At 45.2% G+C, this 21,659-nt stretch overlaps 1 protein-coding gene across 3 annotated transcripts in view; it reads right to left on the minus strand.

The window, feature by feature from the left end:
• Window positions 1-21,659, minus strand: part of cux1b (cut-like homeobox 1b) — a 237,115-nt gene that overhangs the window by 118,346 nt on the left and 97,110 nt on the right. For all 3 annotated transcript variants that reach the window (XM_034168318.1, XM_034168316.1, XM_034168317.1), the window contains exon 2: window positions 3,136-3,246. In XM_034168318.1, coding sequence (XP_034024209.1) covers window positions 3,136-3,246 — 111 coding nt within the window. The remainder of the gene's footprint in view (window positions 1-3,135; window positions 3,247-21,659) is intronic.

Genomic DNA, 21,659 nt, shown 5'->3' on the forward strand with positions numbered 1-21,659 from the left:
ATACATATACACATACATATATATATATATACATACATATACACATACATATATATATATATACATACATATACACATACATATATATATATATATACATACATATACACATACATATATATATATACATACATATACACATACATATATATATATATACATACATATACACATACATATATATATATACATACATATACACATACACATACATATATATATATACATACATATACACATACACATACATATACACATACACATACATATATACATATATACGAGGGCTGTCAATAAAGTTACAGTCCTTTTTATTTTTTTCAAAAACTATATGGATTTCATTCATATGTTTTTACGTCAGACATGCTTGAACCCTCGTGCGCATGCGTGAGTTTTTCCACGCCTGTCGGTGACGTCATTCGCCTGTGAGCACTCCTTGTGGGAGGAGTCGTCCAGCCCCTCGTCGGAATTCCTTTGTCTGAGAAGTTGCTGAGAGACTGGCGCGTTGTTTGATCAAAATTTTTTCTAAACCTGTGAGACACATCGAAGTGGACACGGTTCGAAAAATTAAGCTGGTTTTCAGTGAAAATTTTAACAGCTGATGAGAGATTTTGAGGTGATTCTGTCGCTTTAAGGACTTCCCACGGTGCGAGACGTCGTGCAGCGCTCTCAGGCGGCGTCATCAGCCTGTTCAAGCTGAAAACCTCCACATTTCAGGCTCTATTGATCCAGGACGTCGTGAGAGAACAGAGAAGTTTCAGAAGAAGTCGGTTTCAGCATTTTATCCAGATATTCCACTGTTAAAGGAGATTTTTTTAATGAAAGATGTGCGGACGGATCCGCGCGTCGGGACGCAGCCGACGCGGTGCGGCGGCACAGGAAAAACACCTCTGTGTTGATAACCATTTGTAAAATCCAGGCGGCTTTTGATGGCTTTCAGTGGAGTGAGTATATGAGAAATTGTTTAACAGGCAGGACATGTTCCAACTTGTCCTTAAGGCTTTCAACAGAGGTGTTTTTCCTGTGGCGGAGCGTCGCGGCGGCTGCGTCCCGACACGCGGACTTAAAACCTATTTTTATTCTTTTTCTTATGAGTAGTTTTTATTTTATTTTTTATTTTAATTTTTTATTTTAATTTATTTATTTTAATTTTTTTATGTTGAACTTTTCTGTGTGAGGCACCTTGAGACGGCTCTTACTGTAATTTGGTGCTTTATAAGCTGATTAAATTGAAACTTACTGGATCCTTAAACTCTGGACATAATAAACTCTACATGGTGGATCCTTGATCTCTGGACATAAACAGAAATAAAATCCGTTAGTTTTTGTCAAAAGCATTTCCTTTCAGACATTATTATTGGCATGAATGGCCTTCCATACCTATGAGCTGAGCTCTTGCAGCTGTGCTGCAGGTCAGGTTTAGAGAGAGTGCAGGACGTCTCATTTTGGGAGGAAAAAAGGTTTTAGTTGACTGTAGTGGATTGTCTGTATTGCAACGTTTGTAAGAGGTGTCATTTTATTTAAAGCGGCAATTTGTTTTGGAGTTATTAATTCCGAGCGGACTCTGTCTCAGCACAGAGCGCACAGCATTTGAAGCTCTGCCAACGGAACGGAGGACGATTCTCGTTTGTTGACTGCAACAAGACATGAGTCCCAGTTAAGTTGGACTTACACTGTGCGAGTTTTGGCCCTTTTTCAGCCGATTTTTCACTTGTGCGAGAATTTTTTGGATCGTGCCGAGTTTCAGCTTAATCGTGCGTCCTGCATCGTGCAGTCTACATGGAGTAACGAGCTGCATTTAACATCTCACGACCACCTCCCGATCGGGAATCGTATGGTCGGATGAAAATCAAACCTGTTTGATATTTTGGTCGGCTGTCGTGACTCGTGAGGGTTCCGCGCTGTTGAAGCAGCACTACAAGCGTCTACGCGCTGATTACCTCACACACTGTGCATGAGCAAACACAGGAGAGAGCAAACAGTGATCTCATGTAAAATCTTGTGTTTTTTTGTTTTTTTTATTGCGTTCCCTCGCAATAACCTAATATCATATTAAAGTTCATGCCTATCAGCGCACACAGTGAGTGGAATCAGGTGGGGGAGACTGAACGTATATGCGCGCGAGCACACACACACACACACACACACACACACACACACAACAGGATTTACGACAGACACCTTGCACAGCTGTAAGACTCTGTATGAAATATAGTTTATTTATACAACAGTGTAAGTAGCAACACCTGTTATGAATGTTTATGTATTTTTTTTTACCGTCCTCTCATGAATCATGTTGCTGTCTGCTGTGTGTGCGCGTGCGTGCATATACGTTCCATCTCCCCCACCTGATTTCACTCACTGTGCGCGCTGATAGGCATGAAATAAATTTTTTTTAAAAAGAAAAACCTTCCGATGTGTGGTTTTTGAACATACAATGTGAGCAGTCAGATCGCATCAGAGCATCGGGCGGTATAGTGTGAGAACATGAATCGTGCGCTCTGAACTTTTAACCCCTGCGGTTTTGTCGCACAGTTCAAGCTGGAGCCAAGTACAACCATTGAAAATATCGTACAGTGTATGCCCAGCCTTAGTGACTTTAATCCACACAAAAGTGACTCATGATATTTCAATGGCTTTCAGAGGGGTTAAGAAGCGGGCTTACCACTTCTGAAGAGCAGCGAATCAAAGTGCCACGAGCCATTGAATCAAAGCATTGCTTCGATTCATGCTTCAAATTGGAGTCGCGCTGCAGAAACGGTTGAGTACAGATGCTGTATTGAAAATAAGCATAACGGTCCAAAATAAGCGTAATGGTTCAAAATTACAGCATAACGGGCCGTAACGCAAGTTTGCGCTAGCTAGAACCCTGCTAGTACATGGACTCACAAAAATTTTTTGGTATCATTTGAAATCTATAAGGCAATGCTTAGTTAAAATGTATGATGTGTGTGAAACACTGGTGTCACAATGCCAAGCTTTATTGTTGGCCATTGGTAGAAATACTTGCAGGTACTTTTGACAGCCAGCAGGGGATGCTTACCCATGTTACTTTTTTTTTTAATAAACACTGCTAGATTTACGTTATGTCTGTGATTATGCATTGGTATGTCTGTGAATATTTGATTTTCTCACCTCTGGTGTGCTCTTTTTGAACTCGCGGCTGAGGTCGATTAGTTTCTTCCTGGACTGTTCACTCTCATCCTGTCTGTTGGCAAGTTGTGTGGCGGTGGCATCAAGTTCTTTCTGCAACACAAATACACTTTTTTAAGTTTTCATAGAACAGCAGCATACATTTCACCCATTCTATCATTGTGTAACAGTGAAGTTGAAGAAATCTGATTAATTGAAACACTGGAGGCAAAAATTTCTCCCTTGAAGAATTATTTACACTGTTACACAAATGTTTTGTTTTTTGTTTTTCCAACCCAATATGAGAGGATTTTATTTGTATCAATCAATGGGTGCACAAAATCATCTTGAAAAGTGAAAACATAAAACTCGATTGTTGTTTTTTTTTTTTACAGTAGTTTGATTTTTTCTTATTTTCATCAAAGAAAGCCAAATCAATTATTAACTTGCACACCTCATTTAGGTCATGCTTTTAAAAAAGACCAACACAAACATTTAAAGTCTTTATATTTGTGCCACCCAGTACATAACTCAAAAATATCATTCAAAACAAAATGACCCTATAAACAGTTTTCTTATAGGATACTGTCTTCAAGAAATTATGCTGAATAGAAACAACTGCATTTTTTTTTTTCAAATGTGAGAAATGATCAGGAATTCTACATATAAGTTCTTTCAGCTTCTCCTTTTATCACTTGGTTGTATTTTACCATACTGGAAGATGGACGGGGAAAAAAGAAAAGACTGTACATAAAAACATTTAAAGCTGCTCATGCAGCATAATCTGCTCATCTGCTGGAAATGGCATGTTGGGCATGCTTAAAAATACCATAATACCAGTTTTCACAAAATGCTTGGAGCACACCACATACCCGGCCTGTTTAGGGCATGTTATCAGCTTATTAACTAGAGCACTGTGCTCATGGAGCGCAAACCACTGCCAACACTAGTTTCCAATTCAACAAATTTTTACCTTGATAAAAATTTTCAAGGTCAAAGTCCTGTCAGAAGTGGCTTTTCATAAGCTAAATTTGATGTAATCAAATGTCAGGAGTATGTATTTAGTTCATGCACTTGAATCAAAATTTGTTACATATATAAGTATGTACTTATATATATATACATACTGTTGTGTGGGCCGCCAGAAGAGGAGGTACTGCTGGCCCACCACCAGAGGGCGCCCTGCCTGAAGTGCGGGCTTCAGGCACGAGAGGGCACTGCCGCCACGGACACAGCCGGGGGTGACAGCTGTCACTCATTATCTCTTGACAGCTGTCACCCATCTACACTTCATCATCATCTCCATAAAGACCGGATGTCATCTCCACCTCGTTGCCGAGATATCAACTACCTAAGGAGGTAATACTCTCAGCCGTTGTTGTGCTAAAACACAGAATTCTCTCAGTTGTTGCAGGAGTTCCTGAGGAGCCTACTGTTAACGGGACACTAAGTTTGGGGAAACGTGACAAGTGACGCACGTCACCCTAAGTAGCCCTCAGTCTCTTACTGTGTTAGAGGTGGAGGTGGAATATCCACCATAAGTGTTGCTGGGTGTTCATCCACCCACATCTGATTGTTTCTGTTCCTCGCCAGCAGTACCAGATCCGACACGCGGAGACAGTGGCCACCTGGGGACTCGGAACTTGGCGGCTCCAGTATTCTCCAGGTTCGGTGGCGGAGGAAATCGTGTGGTTCCGGTTCTTTTCAGGACAGACGTCTTCTATCCTCGAGCCTGCCCACACAACACCTTTGTTAATTGACTATTGCACCTATTCTGTAATCTGCTGTGTTGAGTTGTGCTATTCACAACAGTAAAGTGTTCATATTTGACTTCCTCCATTGTCCGTTCATTTACGCCCCCTGTTGTGGGTCCGTGTCACTACACTTTCCCAACAGGATATCTCGGCCAGCATCATGGATCCCGAGGGGCGTCACCTGGCTGTTGAATGGCCAATGGAAGAGCAGGGTGCACAGGCGTCTGCAGGAGGCGTGATTGGTGAGTTGCAGCAAATCCTCACTGCCTTTACTGCTCGGTTGGATCAGATGACCGAGCAAAACGTCATCCTTAATCGCAGGATGGAGGCTCTCACCGCACAGGTGGAAGCGCGCGCTCAGGGCACTGCTGCAGCTCCTCCTCCTGCCGACCCTGTGCGGGATATCGAAGTTCCACTGGTCGTTCAACGACCCCTCCCACCATCCCCTGAAGCATACATAAGCCCCCCAGAGCCGGACAGGGGTTGTGTGGAGACGTGCGCGGATTTTCTTATGCAGTGTTCGCTCGTCTTTGCACAACGTCCCGTGATGTACGCATCTGATGCTCGTAAAGTAGCTTATGTGATTAACCTGCTTCGAGGAGAGGCACGCGCTTGGGCTACGGCACTTTGGGAGCAAAATTCACGGCTCCTTCTCATGTACGCTGGGTTTGTGACGGAGTTCAAAACAGTGTTTGATCACCGTAATAGAGGAGAGAACGCTTCGACAGTGCTGCTGTGGATGAGACAGGGGCGTCGGAGCGCAGCCGCTTATGCAGTCGACTTCCGCATCGCGGCTGCGAGATTCGGCTGGAATAACGCTGCGTTCCGCGCCGCCTTCATAAACGGACTGTCGTCGGTCCTGAAGGAGCACGTGGTGGCTAAGGATGAACTGCGGGATTTAGATGGGCTTATCGATCTCGTTATAGGGCTAGACAATTGGTTGGAGGAACGCCGTCGGGAACGAGACGAAGGGCGTGGCCGGGCACGCGCCGTCCCTCTCCCTTCCGGTCCCGAAAGGGTTCCGCCCTCCCCGCGCTCCACGGCCTCTACACTCCGTGTGGCTACAGCTCCCCCTGCTGACGAGGCTATGGACAGGAGCAGGGCCACATTTAGACCACCTAATAGACAGAGGAGGCTTTGTCTGCGGCTCAATTGAGCATCAATTGAGAGACTGCCCCGAGCGGTTAAACACCAACGCCCACCCCTAGAAACTGGGCTTAGGGTGGGCCAAGACATTCACGTGGGACACACACATATTTCCACACAACTCCCACTTACAATCCTTAGCGGGGATTTAACCCTTCAGGCCCCAGCACTGGTGGACACAGGGTCAGAAGGGAATTTGCTAGACAGCAGATGGGCCAGGGAGGTAGGGCTCCCTCTGGTGGCGCTCCCTTCGCCATTGCAGGTGCGGGCACTAGATGGCACCCTTCTCCCTTTGATCACACACAAGACACTACCAGTAACTCTGGTGGTGTCTGGCAATCACCGGGAGGAGACTGAGTTTTTTGTGACTCCTACCTCCCGCGCGATTTTGGGGTTCCCGTGGATGTTAAAGCACAATCCCCGGATTGATTGGCCGTCCAGGGTAGTGGTGCAGTGGAGCGAGACCTGCCATCGGGTGTGTTTAGGATCCTCGGTTCCTCCCGGTTCACAGGCTAAGGAGGAGGTCAAAATCCCTCCCAATCTGTCAACGGTGCCGGTTGAGTACCACGATCTTGTTGACGTTTTCAGCAAGGATCTGGCACTCACCCTTCCCCCGCACCGTCCGTACGATTGTGCCATTGATTTGATACCAGGCGTGGAGTTCCCGTCTAGCAGGCTGTACAACCTCTCACGACCTGAGCGCGAATCAATGGAGACCTACATCCGGGACTCGTTAGCTGCCGGGCTGATCCGGAACTCCACCTCCCCGATGGGAGCAGGTTTCTTTTTTGTGGGCAAGAAAGATGGCGGACTTCGTCCATGCATTGATTACAGGGGGTTGAACGAGATCACGGTTCGCAACCGATACCCGTTGCCCTTATTAGATTAGGTATTCACCCCCCTGTATGGAGCCAAGATCTTTACCAAATTGGACCTTAGAAATGCATACCACCTGGTTCGGGTCCGGAAGGGAGACGAGTGGAAGACGGCATTTAACACCCCGTTTGGTCACTTTGAGTACCTGGTCATGCCATTCGGCCTCACTAACGCCCTGCGACGTTCCAAGCTTTGGTTAATGGCGTCTTGCGGGACTTCCTGCACCGATTCGTCTTCGTATATCTGGACGATATACTTATCTTTTCTCCGGACCCTGAGACTCATGTCCGACATGTACGTCAGGTTCTGCTGTGGTTGTTGGAGAACCGGCTGTTTGTGAAGGGCGAGAAGTGCCACCGCACTTCTTTGTCCTTCCTGGGGTTTATCATCTCCTCCAACTCCGTCGCCCCTGATCCGGCCAAGGTTGCGGCGGTGAGAGATTGGCCCCAACCAACAAGCCATAGGAAGCTGCAACAGTTCCTCGGCTTTGCAAATTTCTACAGGAGTCAGGTAGTTAGCCCCCTGACAGCCCTGAGCTCTCCAAAAGTCCCCTTCACCTGGTCGGATCGGTGCGGTGCCGCGTTCAAGGAGTTGAAATGGCGGTTCTCGACTTCACCCGTTCTGGTGCAGCCCGATCCTAGCCGCCAGTTCGTGGTTGAAGTGGACGCCTCTGACTCAGGGATAGGAGCCGTGCTATCCCAGAGCGGAGAGACCGATAAGGTTCTTCATCCGTGTGCCTATTTTTCCCGCAGGTTGACCCCGGCAGAACGGAACTATGACGTGGGCAATCGGGAGCTCCTTGTGGTGAAAGAGGCTCTTGAGGAGTGGAGACACCTGTTGGAGGGAGCGTCTGTGCCTTTCACGGTTTTCACTGACCATCGGAACCTGGAGTATATCAGGACCACCAAGCGGCTGAACCCCAGGCAAGCCCGCTGGTCACTGTTCTTCGGGCGTTTTGACTTCCGACTCACCTACCACCCCGGGACCAAGAACCAGAGATCGGATGCATTGTCCCGGGTGCATGAAGATGAAGTCAAGACTGAGCTGTCGGATCCACCGGAGCCCATCATTCCGGAGTCCACTATCGTGGCCACCCTCACCTGGGACGTGGAAAAGACCGTCCGGGAGGCCCTGGCACGGAGCCCGGACCCCGGAACTGGGCCAAAGAACAAACTCTACGTCCCACCAGCGGCCAGGGCTGCTGTCTTGGATTTCTGTCACGGTTCTAAGCTCTCCTGTCACCCAGGGGTGCGAAGGACCGTGGCAGTGGTCAGGCAGCGCTTCTGGTGGGCGTCCTTGGAGGCCGACGTCCGGGAATATATCCAGGCCTGCACCACCTGTGCCAGGGGCAAGGCAGACCACCAGAAGGCTCAGGGACTTCTTCAGCCACTTCCTGTGCCACATCACCCCTGGTCCCACATCGGTCTGGATTTTGTCACGGGCCTCCCGCCGTCCCAGGGCATGACGACCGTCTTCACGATAGTGGACCGGTTCTCCAAGGCAGCCCACTTCGTGGAGTAAGCCCTGCGCTGTGTGACGTCCGCACACCCGACGGCCTGGAGTGAACATCTGGCCTGGATCGAGTATGCACATAACAGCCAGGTGTCCTCTGCCACGGGCCTCTCCCCATTTGAGGTGTGTTTGGGGTATCAGCCCCCATTGTTTCCTGTGGTGGAGGGAGAGGTCGGTGTGCCCTCGGTCCAGGCCCACCTGCGGAAGTGCCATCGGGTGTGGCGCTCCGCCCGTTCTGCCTTGTTGAAGGCCCGGATGAGGGCGAAGACCCATGCAGACCGCCGGCGATCCCCGGCCCCTGCTTACCAGCCCGGCAGGAGGTGTGGCTATCCACAAAGGACATCCCCTTCCAGGTGGACTCCCCGAAGCTCAAAGACAGGTATATTGGGCCGTACAGAATCCTCAAAATCCTCAGTCCTGCCGCAGTGAAGCTCCAACTCCCAGCTTCACTGCCGATCCACCCGGTTTTTCATATGTCAAGGATCAAACCTCACCACACCTCTCCCTTCTGTGCTCCCGGACCGGCGCCGCCTCCTGCCCGGATCATCGACGGGGAGCCGGCTTGGATGGTGCGCCGGCTCCTGGACGTCCGTCGGATGGGCCGGGGGTTCCAGTATTTGGTGGACTGGGAGGGGTATGGACCCGAAGAATACTCCTGGGTGAAGAGGAGCTTCATCCTGGATCCAGCCCTCCTGGCCGATTTGTACCGCCAGGAGGGCTGTTGTGTGGGCCGCCACAAGAGGAGGTACTGCTGGCCCACCACCAGAGGGCGCCCTGCCTGAAGTGCGGGCTTCAGGCATGAGAGGGCACTGCCGCCACGGACACAGCCGGGGGTGACAGCTGTCACTCATTATCTCTTGACAGCTGTCACCCATCTACACTTCATCATCATCTCCATAAAGACCGGACGTCATCTCCACCTCGTTGCCGAGATATCAACTACCTAAGGAGGTAATACTCTCAGCCGTTGTTGTGCTAAAACACAGAATTCTCTCAGTTGTTGCAGGAGTTCCTGAGGAGCCTACTGTTAACGGGACACTAAGTTTGGGGAAACGTGACAAGTGACGCACGTCAGACTAAGTAGCCCTCAGTCTCTTACTGTGTTAGAGGTGGAATATCCACCATGTGTTGCTGGGTGTTCATCTACCCACATCTGATTGTTTCTGTTCCTCGCCAGCAGTACCAGATCCGACACGCGGAGACGGTGGCCACCTGGGGACTCGGAACTTGGCGGCCCACACGACACCTTTGTTAAATGACTATTGCACCTATTCTGTAATCTGCTGTGTTGAGTTGTGCTATTCACAACAGTAAAGTGTTCATATTTGACTTCCTCCATTGTCCGTTCATTTACGCCCCCTGTTGTGGGTCCGTGTCACTACACTTTCCCAACACATACATGGTGTTGTCAGGTTTTTTTCCTCAACTTTTTTTGGTTTCTGAATTGTTTTGAGATCATTTCAAAGAACACTGGTTATCTCTGCTATGCCCAATTTGTCACTGCTTTCTGGCACTTGTTTTCCGATTGATAACTGGAAGATAGACAAACAGGCATAAAATTGGAACTTCCATCCACTTTTGGTGGTGTGCATAAATTCATAACAAAAAATGTGAGTGATTGAGGCACTTTGTTTGAGATATAATGCAAAATGCACACCAAATGGGCTTTTCAAGATTAAATTCAAATGTCCACCAAATCCACAATAGAGACCAGATCTGGATCAAACTTTGTCAGGCGATAGTGGGTGCCAGTCTACACCTCACTTTCAAAAATGACAGAGATTGGGGCACGTTTGATTAAGATATAATGTAAAATATACATTAAATAGGGTTTTCAATGTTAAATTTAAATGGCCACAAAATCTGTAATCAAACATTGCCAGTTGGTAAAGGATACCATCCTACATAACGCTCTCAAATATGAAAGAAATTCAATCTTTTTTGACAGTTATGAATTTTGAAAATTCATTCGTTTCCAATTTCCCAAGATTTCTCCTGACTTTGACCTATCACCTTGAAAATGTAATAATATAATAATATAATTTATTGACTATCAAGATATGAATCTTAAGTAAAAAAAAAAAAATCATAACGACATATGAAAATTGTGGGTTACACGCTGTTCACAAACAGACAAACAAACAAACAGGGTTGAAAACATTACTTCTGCCCAACTTTGGTGGAGGTAACAACTGACCTGTGGCTGATTTTAGGGAGAACATTAACTCAATTATAATATTTTTAAAATTAACAATGCAATTGTGATTTTACCAGTGATTTACAAAACAAAAAACTCATTGGAGTGCTTAATGTTCCTATAACAATCAAAAACGTGTTCCAACATTAAAATAATAATATAACACAATGATAAAATACCCTCGGCTGTATGAGCATAAAAATAAGAAACAGAATGTGACCTTTTGACCTCTTAAAATAGGTCAAGGTTAGCCATCTTTGAACCTGTCCAAGGTCTGTGTCCCAAGAATGTTCCCTGTAAATCTGAAGACCCTGACAAGTAATATAACTGGACATATACTGAGCAAAGACAGACAGACGGACGAAAAAACTGCAATGGCCATATTTGGCCTCGGGTAAAAATTAAAGTGATGCAACCGTGAATATTTATGAGTAGGGATGTACCGTGTCACCGACCAAACGGCCCCCCTTAAAAATTGGGCCACCCTGCCTCCACTGCGCATGCGTCATTTGGGACCACAGCAGCATGTCTGAGACTGACTCTCTACATTCAATGGGAATAATGGAATAATGTGATTATTAACCAAGTAAAACCTCTTAAATCATTCTAAAGTCAGTTTTAAGCAGAAACGAGGCGATAATTAGTGAGTCATGAATGATGCTCTGAAATGGCGCACCACGTCTTGCTTCACTGCGCATGCGTCATTTCAAAGGTCAGCAGCGTCATTTCTGAGCTTCACCAGTGATCACCTCGTTTCTGCTGAAAACTTCATTCCAGTCATCATCTAACTCAGCGACAGATACCTGAAGTTTTTGTACAACAATCACTTCCACATAAATTCAGCATTATTTCATAATAAAAGACAGAGGAAGCGATCAGAACGCTGCAGCAGCAAGACGTGCTGCCCTATTTCAGAGCATCAGTCAGCGACACCGACTTTTACAGTATGATAACCATGGACATAAATATTGTTCACAGTATTATACAGCAAAGCATACCTACTTAGATGCATGTCAGTGCTGATGCTCTCTCTCTCATTTATTTATTTTATGCATTGATTGTTCCATGTATTCAAGGAGCTAACCCCTGATGTTTAACGAAAGCAAAGTGTTAAAGAGGCAGCACATCGTTTAACAGTGTCACTTGCTGTATACATATAGTCACATACATATACACAAACACCCACAAGCACACCTATGGACAGCTGGAGCACCCGGAGGGAACCCACACAATCACAGGGAGAACATGTGAACTCCACGCAGAAACACCACAGGTGGGAATCCATCCCATGACCTTCTTGTTGTGAGGCAACAGTGCTAACCACTAATCCACCATGCCGCCCTGCTGTACACTGGACAGAAATCATTTTGAAACAGCAGCTTAAGAGACATTCATGATTGAAAAGCATAGCCCATTTTGTTTATTAGCTTGATAACCCATTTTATAATTCACCCAAAATGCAGTGTTTTGTAAATCCGGGTGCATCACAACTTTCTCACCCAATTGTGGAAGTAATCCTCCACACAGCTGTTTGGACAAGACCCACAAAATAAGAAGACAAACTACTGCTCACTAATTGGGAAAATATATTATTGGGAGAAATGCCCTTTATCTCTACTTTGTGTTGTGTCCAAGATGGTCGCAAGCACATGTCCACGTTTGTTTTTATATAATCAGACCAATTTATCAGCATGTTTTTAATGGTCTTTTTAAAAATCTTTTTACTGTTTTATGAGCCATAACTTAGCTAGCTGAGGTGTTACTACAGATCCTGCACTGGATCCTTCTGGGATTGTGACTGCAGTCTGCCAGATCATCCGCTATACGTAGATCCTGCGGCACCATTTCAGGTTTCCTTCTGTGGACCTATTGGGAGTTTTGGCTGCTGGTGTCTAAGGGCCACTGTCAGAAGAGACCCCCACTGCCGCAGTTGCTGGCCGCTGGAGCCTTGTAGCTGTCTGAGCCCGCCAGCTCTTTTTTGATGCTGGAGCACACTGGCTTGCTAGCCACAGAAGCTTGTTAGCTTGCCAGAAGTTGGTGATCCCTAGCTTGCTAGCCACGGAGCCTGCTAGCCACTGGAGCCCGCTGATTTGAGCTGCCAGAGCCTACTGGCCTAATAGCTGTCAGCGTTTACGAACCATTCAGTAACAGGACTCCGACAACCGGCCTTGAATTGGGCCAGATACTGGCCTCTCTCTTAGCCTGTGATTGGTTGGGGGCCAAGATGCTGACATCAGCCTCACTTTGACATGGCCCAATTTAGGGCTGGTTGTCGGGAGGTTGGCTGCTGTCCGATGAGACCTTGCAGCCAGTTACCTTGCTAACTGGCCCGCTAGCTCTCTTGCCGCCAGAGCCTGCTGGCCCTCTTGCCCCCTTGTGATGGGACCCCGTCGGCTGCTGGCTACCAGTGGGTGGGTTGACACACAGCAGTTAGCTATGCTACAAACGTCTTTGTGTTGTTTAGTTTTTTTTTCCTCGATATATATTTTACAGACGGTAATAATGAAGCTAATTATTTAATTATATCTTGTTTTCTCGTGTGTTTTGTGTGTGTTGGTACTGATGAACTGTGGTGGTGGGGTGCACAGGCACATCCCCCATCCACCTTTGGATTTTTCCAAGTCAGGGACTTGTACCTGGTCATTATCGGCATGTTCTATTGTCTGGCAATGTTCAGCCCAACCCAGGTCCCTCATCCTCTCTGAAAATATCGATACCCCTGATAGTTTCATAGCCAGATCAGGCATTTTACATTTAAATGTCCGGAGCCTGCTTCCTAAAACTGATTTAGTACAAATTTGGGTGCAGACAATGGAATCTGATATCCTTGTGTTGTCCAAGACTTGGTTGAGAAAATCAGTCTTGGATTATGATATTGCTATTCACGGTTAATAGCAATTAATATTTTCCACTGTGATCATCCCAGGAAAGGGCGGAGGTGTAGCCATTTATATAAAAAACTAATTTAATGTGATGCTCCCTCCTCTGTATTTATTAGCATACAGTTTGAACCTCTGGCACTGAAACTTGAATTTCCGCAGAGACAGTCCCTCACAGTCATGGGCTGTTATAGGCTCCCCTCAGCCTGTTGTGAGGCTCTAATTCAGCTTGGGACTCCGACGAGGGCGGTCGCATCTCCTCCAGTCTCCCTTAGCTCTCTGCCTTTTACCTTCAAGTCCCTACTTCACCAGACTGTGAATTCCTCAAAACTATATTGGATTCTGGATCTATTGGACTACTATTGGATTAACCATGGAATTGATCAGCAGGTCTCTGAACGCTATTGACACCATTTTTTCTACAAGAAGGTCAGGACTGGGGGATCCTACGAGCCCAGATGGAACGTATCCTGTGGGCTATGTCCTCAACTCCTGGGGGTCTTGGCGTGTTGCATGCTTGGTGCCTGTCTCCGTTGAGGATGTCGAGGATTTATTCATTTTTGGTCTCATGGCAGCAGGGCTGGTACTTTTTGGCTTATGTGCTGCCCTGATCTACCGGAAAATTGACAAGACGGCGGCATCAAGAACCACGGGCCCTCGCTTGTCCGTCATGATTAACGAGGTTGGCAAGGCAGTGCATTCTCAGACTGCGTTGACTCTTGAACTCAGACGCAAACTGGATGACACCTTGGAGCTGATGCGTGCCTTGCAGTTGAAGCTGAAGGTTTCAGAGGCCGGTGAATATTCTTAATTCATAATTGGGAATATTCTTAATTCATAATTGGGATTTGGTTGTTCAAGTGGAACTGTTAAAAAGTGTTTTCACTGCTTACCTACAACACTCCAGGTTTATCTAACCTCAAGGTCAATTGCCCACTGTTTTCCTCCAGAGGAATTTATTCAGGCCTTGGTGAGATTATTTGGCTCCATTCTTATCCCACAAAGACAATAACTGACCTACACATGGACTGAAGCATGCTCCATCTTCACCTTTTACCTCCCTTCCTGCCCCCCCGCGGCAGGCCCCCGTTCTTCCCAAGCTGGCAGGCGGCGCGACTCCAGTTGCAGTGGCTACCAACACACTCACATCGCCTCAATTTGGAAAACGGACTGTTTCAAGTTTAATGCACATAAACAATGTCAAATGTATATGTGTTGTCCTAATTCTGATGTGTGCCATTATTACGGTAAAAAAGTAATAATTGTGGATTAATTGCTGTTTGCCTGTGGAATGTGAGTGTGAAAATCTCGTTGTTGTAATGACAATGATAATAAAAGCTATCTAGCTATCTATCTATCTATCTATCTAAGTTTTCTAAATAATTGTAACTCAGGGCTCAACTCTGGTGAGTTTGTCTTAGTGGGGGACCTAAAACTTGATTGGCTGTCTTCAGATTCACATAGCCTAAAATATGTGACTCACTGAACCTAAGTCAGTTAAGAGACAGTCCAACTCGGCCCAATATTAAACATCTCTCTGATCATCATTCCTCAATTTCATAATAAAAATATGCCCCCTACAAGTATTCTGATACTGGGGTTTTGGAGAACGATTTGAGTGACCACTGTGCAATTGCAACAGTCAAGAATGCCAAACTCCCCAAAACTAAACCAGGCATTTCATTTAAAAGAGATTTAAAACAGTTTCATGATTAGGCTTTAATGGATGATCTGTCTATTTTTGAGTGGAACCGAATATCTCTCTTTGCTGATACTGAGTTGACCTGGCAATCTTTTTATGATGAATTCTTGAATAAGCATGCTCCGTTACAGAAATTTAGAATAAAGGGGCAGAATAATCCTTGATTTTCCACTGAAATTGGAAACCCTTTAAAAGAAAGGGACCATGCCTGGTCCAAGGCACAAAAAATGAAAACAGAGGCTGATTGAATAACTTTTCGTCAGCTCCACAACAAATGCACCTTCTTAATTAAGAAGGTGCATTCTAAATCTGAAATTTATTTATCTAAAATCACTGAAAATTTAAAAGATCCCAAGAAGTTTGGAAGGTTGTGAGATCTGCTGATCGACCAACCAACAGGGGAGCGGCCCAGTGGCGCCGGACCGCACCCCTGACACCCCCAACACCCCCACAAGGCACGGTAAGCAACCACATACCCAAGGGAAGCACACAGGGCGCCAGCATGGGCCAACCAAAAGGGGGGGGGGGCAGAACCACACCACCCGGGCCACGGCCCCCAAAGGGAGGAGCAGGCAGAGGAAGGGATGGGGGACAAAGGAGCCACTGGCAACCGAACCCAAGTGGGGGGCAGGGACCATCGAGCCAATTGAGGGCAGGGCCAAGCCCCCAGACAAGTGGTGAGACCCACCTCCACCGGGCAGGAAGCACACGAGACCGCCCAAACACCCAAGACTTTGCCAGCACAAACCCCTCCAAACTCCCCCCTTGCTGTGTGCGATCCGGATGGAAATCGCAGTGGAAGGCTGCAGCGCACAGCTGCACCACAGACTGCCCTGCAAACCTATCCCCAACACAAGACCGCAAAACTATTTGAACCCTATAATGTGCTACTTAACCTCTTAAACCCTAGAGTCCCCAAATTTGTGGGACTTGCCCTGTTTTGGAACATGTGAACACTCATAACTAACCAATGCTGACACCAACATACACTTATTATACATCAAAATACAAACGAAGTCTCCTCCACAAAAGTATCCACTTTCATCACATATCAACTAACCACAGCTGAAACGCCAAGCAAAATAGACATAAATCGGAATTCATTTTTTGGGAAATAACCTCATTGTACTCATACCAAATATTATTTACTTAAAATTTTTTCCCCCTAGGACCTGTCTAATCGCTGTTCCAAACTTTTGCATTTTTTACCTTGTACGAGGGTAGGCTGAAAAGTTCTAAAGGCTGACTATGATGCAGTTGTTCGAATTGAACAAATTCAGGGTTATTTTTCTACATAGTCTCCCTGTAACTCCACACACTTCTTCCAGCGGTGCTTGAGTGCTTCCATTCCCTTGCATAGAAGCTTTCATCTTGAGAGTCAAAATACATAGTCCTCAACGCAGCCATCACCTCATCATTGCTCCGATAGTGCTTCCCAGCCAAGTTTTTTTTTCAGGTTTGGGAACAGATGAAAGTCCGAGGGTGCCAAGTCAGGGGTGTGTGTGTGTGTGTGTTAAGCATGAGGGGATTAACTGATAAGAATCGATATCTAGATACAAACGTGCATGATGCGAGTGCATTGATTCATTCAGTATGCACTGATTCAATTGACGGGTTGAATCGTGTTGCATCACTCGCTACCTGCTTACATCGATTTTTTCAGAGGCACACTGAATGCACCACAGACGGTTCGGGACACCAGAGCAGCTGTTGGTTTTGAGGGTGTTTATCATGAAAATAATTATTTCTCTATGTTGACTGCAGACTGCAGTGGGTCTGCTTGCAACGAAGGAGCGCTTCGACCTGCTGTTCACTGGTTTTCGGAAGCGGCAAGTCTACAGGTGTGAGCACCAGCCGGTGTGTAAACTGAAGTTGTCCATCAGGTAAAGTAAATAATAATAATAATTATTATTATTATTATAATAATATCCTCTGTTTTGTGGGACTAAGATCACAGCTCCAAAGAGCCGTGCAGATTTCAGTCAGAATTAATAACTTCAAAGTGAATCGCCATTTAAAGGAAATGCTTTTGACAAAAACTACAGATTTTGTTTATTCTATTCACGTCCAAAGATTAAGGATCCACCTTGTACATCAAGGATCCAGTGACCATGTACAGATTTCATATTTATTTACTGTAAGGCTCAATAAAATGTTGTTGACACAGAAAACCTGTAAAGCCTACTTTTAGTACACAGAAAATTCACAAGAGGTATTGATAAGGGAATTCAGGAAGATTCAGATCGATAAGCGGAATCGATAATGGCATCGATATCGATAAAATCTTATCAATACCCATCATTAATCATATCGCACCAAATCACATCGTATAGCATTGTGAGGAACTGAATCACCATCAAATACATATCAAATCACATCGACTCGGGAACAGGTGTGAATCACATCACATCGTATCGTCAGTATCGCTATACGAGGTCTGTCAATAAAGTAACGGTCCTTTTTATATTTTTTTAAAACTATATGGATTTGATTCATGTGTTATTACGTCAGACAAGCTTGAACCCTCATGCGCATGCGTGAGTTTTTCCACGCCTGTCGGTGACGTCATTCGTCTGTGAGCACGCCTTGTGGAAGGAGTGGTCCAGCCCCCTCCTCGGATTTTCATTCTCAGCAAACAGCTGAGCTACTGCCGCTTTGTTCCATGAAATTTTTTTCAGGAGCTCTGCCAGACAACCAGCTGGAAACCATTTAGAAGATTCGGTTGTTTTTCGGTGAAAATTTTACGGGCTTCACAGAGATTAAGGACTGTTACTACAGCTTTAAGGACGGCCCACAATGGCGCATGGTGCGCCGCGCTCCGAGCTGCGACGACGAGGCAGAAAACGCCAGATCATTTCTAAGCTGATGGCTCTGTGGATACGAGACCGTCGTGTGCACTTTCTCTGGTTATCACAAGAGCTGGACATCAGCCATTTTCCGGCAGATTTCACTTTTAACAAGAGATTTTGTCATGGAAAGCCGCGCGGAGGCTTCGTGCGTAACGACCGATTCGCTGTTTGAGCGAGACAAAGGAACACCTCCGTTTCGGCGTGTTATGGGACAAGTTAAGACATGCCCAGCTCTCCACAATTTTCTCTGATACTTACTGGACTGGTAAGCATTGAAAGCCAAGATAGGCATGTCCCAACTTGTCCCATGACACGCCAAAACGGAGGTGTTCTTGGCTGATGTCCAGTTCTTGTGATAACCAGAGAAAGTGCACACGACGGTCTCGTATCCACAGAGCCATCAGCTTAGAAATGATCTGGCGTTTTCTGCCTCGTCGTTGCAGCTCGGAGCACGGCGCGCCGAGCGTCCTTAAAGCCGTCCTTAAAGCTGTAGTAACAGTCCTTATTCTCTGTGAAGCCCGTAAAATTTTCACCGAAAGCCAGATAAATTCCAAATCATTCCGCCATTTCCAGAAAATGAAAATCCAACGAGGGGGCGGGACCACTCCTTCCACAAGGCGTGCTCACAGGCAAATGACGTCACCGACAGGCGTGGAAAAACTCACGCATGCGCATGAGGGTTCAAGCTTGTCTGACGTAAAAACATATGAATGAAATCCATATAGTTTTTGAAAAAAAATAAAAAGGTACGATACCTTATTGACAGACCTCGTATGTATCGTATTGCTGGTAGTGTATCGAGGTGCGTATCGAATCGTTATCAGTAATGAGATTCACATGCCTTGTGTGTGTGTGTGTGTGTGTGTGCGCGCGCGTGCATGGGTAGCTTCAAAACTCAGTTTTTCTCAACTGCACTTACTCCAATATCAACCCATCTGCACCAACTTAATTATTAGAATGTCTACTTTATTTCCATATGAAGTTATTTAAAATATACTCAACAAAAATATAAACGCAACACTTTTGGTTTTGCTCCCATTTTGTCTGAGATGAACTCAAAGATCTAAAACTTTTTCCATATACACAATATCACCATTTCCCTCAAATATTGTTCACAAACCATTCGAAATCTGTGATAGTGAGCACTTCTCCTTTGCTGAGATAATCCATCCCACCTCACAGGTGTGCCATACCAAGATGCTGATTAGACACCATGATTAGTGCACAGGTGTGCCTTAGACTGCCCACAATAAAAGGCCACTCTGAAAGGTGCAGTTTTATCACACAGCACAATGCCACAGATGTCGCAAGATTTGAGGGAGCGTGCAATTGGCATGCTGACAGCAGGAATGTCAACCAGAGCTGTTGCTTGTGTATTGAATGTTCATGTCTCTACCATAAGCCATCTCCAAAGTTGTTTCAGAGAATTTGGCAGTACATCCAACCAGCCTCACAACCGCAGACCACGTGTAACCACACCAGCCCAGGACCTCCACATCCAGCATGTTCACCTCAAAGATCGTCTGAGACCAGCCACTCGGACAGCTGCTGAAACAATCGGTTTGCATAACCAAAGAATTTCTGCACAAACTGTCAGAAGCCGTCTCTGGGAAGCTCATCTGCATGCTCGTCTTCCTCATCGGGGTCTTGACCTGACTCCAGTTCGTCGTCGTAACCAACTTGAGTGGGCAAATGCTCACATTCGCTGGGGTTTGGCACGTTGGAGAGGTGTTCTCTTCACGGATGATGCGAAGGAGATGTGTTGCACTGCATGAGGCAAATGGTGGTCACACCAGATACTGACTGGTATCCCCCCCCAATAAAACAAAACTGCACCTTTCAGAGTGGCCTTTATTGTGGGCAGTCTAAGGCACACCTGTGCACTATCATGGTGTCTAATCAGCATCTTGGTATGGCACACCTGTGAGGTGGGATGGATTATCTCAGCAAAGGAGAAGTGCTCACTATCACAGATTTCGACTGGTTTGTGCACAGTATTTGAGGGAAATGGTGATATTGTGCATGTGGAAAAAGTTTTAGATCTTTGCGTTCATCTCATACAAAATGGGAGCAAAACCAAAAGTGGTGCGTTTATATTTTTGTTGAGTATATATTTACAAGACAGACTTTATTTCAAACGTTTTTCAGTTTTTATTTAAGACGTCTGATTGCAGTATTTCGAAGTGGTAAGCTTCAATGGTCTCAGATGACGCAGACACAAAAGAAAAAGTTGCAAAAGGGAGAAAGATCACATTCAACTCCAGAAATTAGGGATTAACAGATAACAACACTGAGCAATGGACATTGATATCATCATTAATCAGTCCCTGGTAATCAGACAACCTTGCCAGTTGCAAAACATGACATTAACTAAATGTGCAAAATAATAAATACAATTATTCACAAAACTTTCTCATTTTAATTTCCTGCACTTTCAGTTAAAATCATTATTGAAACTTTGCATAATTTATTGCCACCCTTGAAAAAAATGTCAGTTACCTATTGTACTAACACTACCCAATACCCAATCTAGAGCCCATGGATCCCCACAGCAATGTGCTAGTATTAGTATTATTATTATTATGAACAACAAATGCATGATTTTTCAGTATATAACTTGCACCTGAATATAAGTCACAGGGCCTCCCAACTAGTAACAAAACTGCAACTTATACTCCAGAAAATATGTTATTTATGAATCGCCACTGTTAAGTATGTAAGGCTACAAAAAGAGAGTTCAATCAAAAATGAGGCACAATGGTGCTTCAAACAGAAGCCAGGTTCGGCTGTCCAGGAATACTTCATCTCACAGTCAGCAAGTACCAAGAACCTCATCCATTAAAGCTTATGCCATCACTGTTAATCACGCAAGTTACAGACCTATTAAAACATGCAGCTCTTAGAATTTGAAAATCATTCATTAAATCATTCCCTTCCTTTTAGCCTATCAGTGTTCCTGTAGCCTGTGCAGCCATAGAGATTGGGAAGGGGGGGGGGGGGGGGGGTGTACAATTAGACACGTTGCCAGTTCATACAAAGAAAGACAAGTGAAGGAAGCCACCAACACACAACTCTGCAAGAACTTGTGGCTTATGTGGGTGTGAATGGAGACACTGGGAATAGTGTAACATTTTTATTTTTATATTCATTTTACATACAGTCCCAACTTTTTCTGATTTGTGGTTGTTTTCTGTTGCATTTCTGAAATTACATAACTGCTATAAAGAAAAGTGTTAACATTTTATTGTTTTTTAAAAATTTGTACATCAAATGTAAACACCAAACTCTTAAAAAGAACGAAAAAATTACAGACGTGCAGGAAAACTTTGACATAAACTGAACTGAACAAAGCAGGCTGATCTGACTCCCCATGTTTTGTTTTGGTTTTTTTGTTTTTATTTTTGAAAAGAACAAAATAAGAGGTAACTTACTTTGAAATAAATAAAACATATAGCTGCAGCCTAACAACTTTGAAAAATAGCATAAATTAGCATCTTGTAATTTTATTCTGACTGAAATTAATTTTAGTGTGATGATGGAATTCATCCTGTTTTTTCTCCTCAGTCACATTTTGTGCTTGAACATAAAACAACTACATTAACTCACGATCTA

Source organism: Thalassophryne amazonica, chromosome 4 (genome assembly GCF_902500255.1).
Source record: "Thalassophryne amazonica chromosome 4, fThaAma1.1, whole genome shotgun sequence".
NCBI lineage: Eukaryota > Metazoa > Chordata > Actinopteri > Batrachoidiformes > Batrachoididae > Thalassophryne > Thalassophryne amazonica.